This window comes from Adiantum capillus-veneris, chromosome 13, assembly GCF_014529385.1.
Source record: "Adiantum capillus-veneris isolate H3 chromosome 13, ASM1452938v2, whole genome shotgun sequence".
Lineage (NCBI taxonomy): Eukaryota > Viridiplantae > Streptophyta > Polypodiopsida > Polypodiales > Pteridaceae > Adiantum > Adiantum capillus-veneris.
Window position 1 is genome coordinate 7,879,018 of NC_140943.1, and position 2,445 is coordinate 7,881,462.

The 2,445-nt window shown below is 45.8% G+C and overlaps 1 protein-coding gene across 1 annotated transcript; it reads left to right on the forward strand.

The window, feature by feature from the left end:
- Positions 1-313: 313 nt before the first annotated feature.
- On the forward strand, positions 314-1,989 carry LOC147443571 (uncharacterized). Its single transcript, XM_086527683.1, has 2 exons — positions 314-789; positions 881-1,989. The coding sequence occupies exons 1-2, from the start codon at positions 759-761 to the stop codon at positions 1,261-1,263; spliced, it is 414 nt and encodes a 137-aa protein (XP_086383809.1). The 5' UTR covers positions 314-758; the 3' UTR covers positions 1,264-1,989.
- The last annotated feature ends 456 nt before the right edge of the window (positions 1,990-2,445 follow it).

Sequence of the window (2,445 nt, forward strand, 5' to 3'; positions counted from 1 at the left end):
GTAGCTTCCCCTGAATCCCTCCCCCATTTATTCTCAAGCCATTCAGGATGCTTAATTTGGAATGCCCATGCAGGTGGGGAGAGAGAGAGAGAGAGAGAGTCTAGCGGGTACGAAGCCACTGAATGGCCAAGCATGTGGATGGGGGGAGAGAGAGAGAGAGTAGCAGGTATAAAGACATTGAATGGCCAAGCATGTGGGGAGAGAGAGAGAGAGAGAGAGAGAGAGAGAGAGAGAGGTGGCACCGTGGCAGGTACGAAGCATTGAGGATACTTTACGGAGAGAAAGAGAGAGAGACGACGCGAGGAAGCAACCTCGCATCAGCCCAACCTGTAGCTTCACCCTGAATCCCTCCCCCATTTCTTCTCAAGCCATTGAGGAATGCCCACGCAGGTGGAGAGAGAGAGAGAGAGAGAGAGAGAGAGGGTACGAAGCCACTGAATGGCCAAGCATGTGGATAGAGAGAGAGAGAGAGAGTAGCTGGTATGAAGTCCAACCTTGCATTATCAGGAGCAGAGATGCAGCATATGCTCGGATGGCATCTCCACTCGGCAACTATGTTGAGGCTGGGATTGGCACCGCATAAACACTGAATGTCGATGGGAACATCATGTAGAGAGTGTGTGCCCATGGGTAGACCATGTGTCTTGATGCACAACGGCCAGTGCGTAAACTACTCGCAGTTGCAAGAGCAACCAACATAAGAGCAACAGTCTTAAACTCTAGAGCACAAGAATCAACATTCGACAAGGTTCTAATCGATGCAATATTTAGAAGGTTCTGAGCAACTAGGTGGGTTCTCTCTCTCTCTCTCTCTCTCTCTCTCTCATTCCTTCTTGCACTACTGATTCCATAAACTCAACTAGCCATTCATGTACAACAGAAAATAGCATGACAGAAGTGGGCTTCTTCAACCATGCCTACCTCGATCACAATTACTACTGGATTGAAGAGTGGAGATCCATTAATGAGTACCCTAGCTATGGCAGCACTCCGGCAAGAGGTGCCGGCCCAATCATGCCAGGAACTACCCCAGCAGGTGCCTATGTTGGTGAACCTCCTCACAAATCTTTTTCCATGATGATGAAGGGGCTTGGGCTACCTGGCACACACAAGGCAAGTGGCCGCCTTAGCGATGCAGATGAGTTGCAAGCACCACATATGCATGACATGAATGTGGGGTTCTGCCACAAGATCCAGAGGTTGAATGCAAGCCTGCTCCATGTTCCATTTTCGCAGCCGGGCAGTGCAGATCCAAGAGGGTGACCTTTACTATGGAGATGGGGGTGAGAATCTGTAACTTATGGTAATGGCAATCTCACCTATGTATCCCAGTCTGTGGGACTAATAAGCTTGCTCTGACGGCTCAAGCTAGGGCTCCCCTTTGCGAGCCCAAGTGCTTCCTCTCGGATCACAGCTTTTGGCGTGCACGTGCATGCAGACATACATTTACACAATTACTCTCATGCCTCAGCTACTCCTTTTGAAATTGTGTGTGCAAACAAGGGAAAGCGCTCCCAGAGCAAGGCCGGCTCCTTCTAATGAACCCTCTTGAAAGCATTTATCCATCAAAGCACTGGCCGGCAGTGGGCATGATTCTCTCTCTCTCTCTCTCTCTCTCTCTCTCTCTCTCTCTCTCTCTCTCTCTCATGCGCAGATCACAGAAGATGATCCACTGGCAGCACTCTCTCTCTCTCTCTCACAGACAAACGTCGATGGTCACCGCGAGTTGCAATCTGCAACCGTCTGCTGAGCACGGATGATGGCCAACTAGAGGATGGAGCTCTTCAGCGACCTCTTGGAAATTTCCAAAATACTCCTCAAATTTCAAAAATTCCCTAACACCCCTCAATATATTTTGTCACAAATTCCCAAAATGCTCTACAATTTTTCCAAAAGTCCCATGGTCTTGCGATTAAATTTCTCGAAAGACGTGAATTTTGTAGCTTTTCTTACGAAGACTTGATTGTCTATCAATACAAGATGCTAAAACTAGAATTTGAGTTGTTAAGTAGGCTTAGGAGATTAATCGCGTCATTATTTTTAGACATAATATTTGCCCTTATTAGCGAGGTAATTTGTACCTAATTACATGCTACGCACTCAAAACCAGATCTTAATTAATGTCAATAAAAAAGGAATAAAGATAAAAAAAATAAATACAAGGGTATCTTGGTAATTTTTGAAGTTTGCAAAGTTTTTTGGGGAATTCCACAAATTACAAGGGTATTTTGGTAATTTTCTCGAGAAAAAATCAATCAGACGTTTGCTTTGGGGTAGTTTCAAAGAGAATTCTTTACAATTTAAGCCCATTTTTTTGAATTTTCCAAGCGGATTTTCTTCTTCTTCCCCTCCCTTCTGGTGTTTTGATTGTTCAATTCAATTGTTCAAGGCTTAGGTGATGCACTTTTCCCGAACATTGACGCAGAGCGAGAGAGAGAGAGAGAG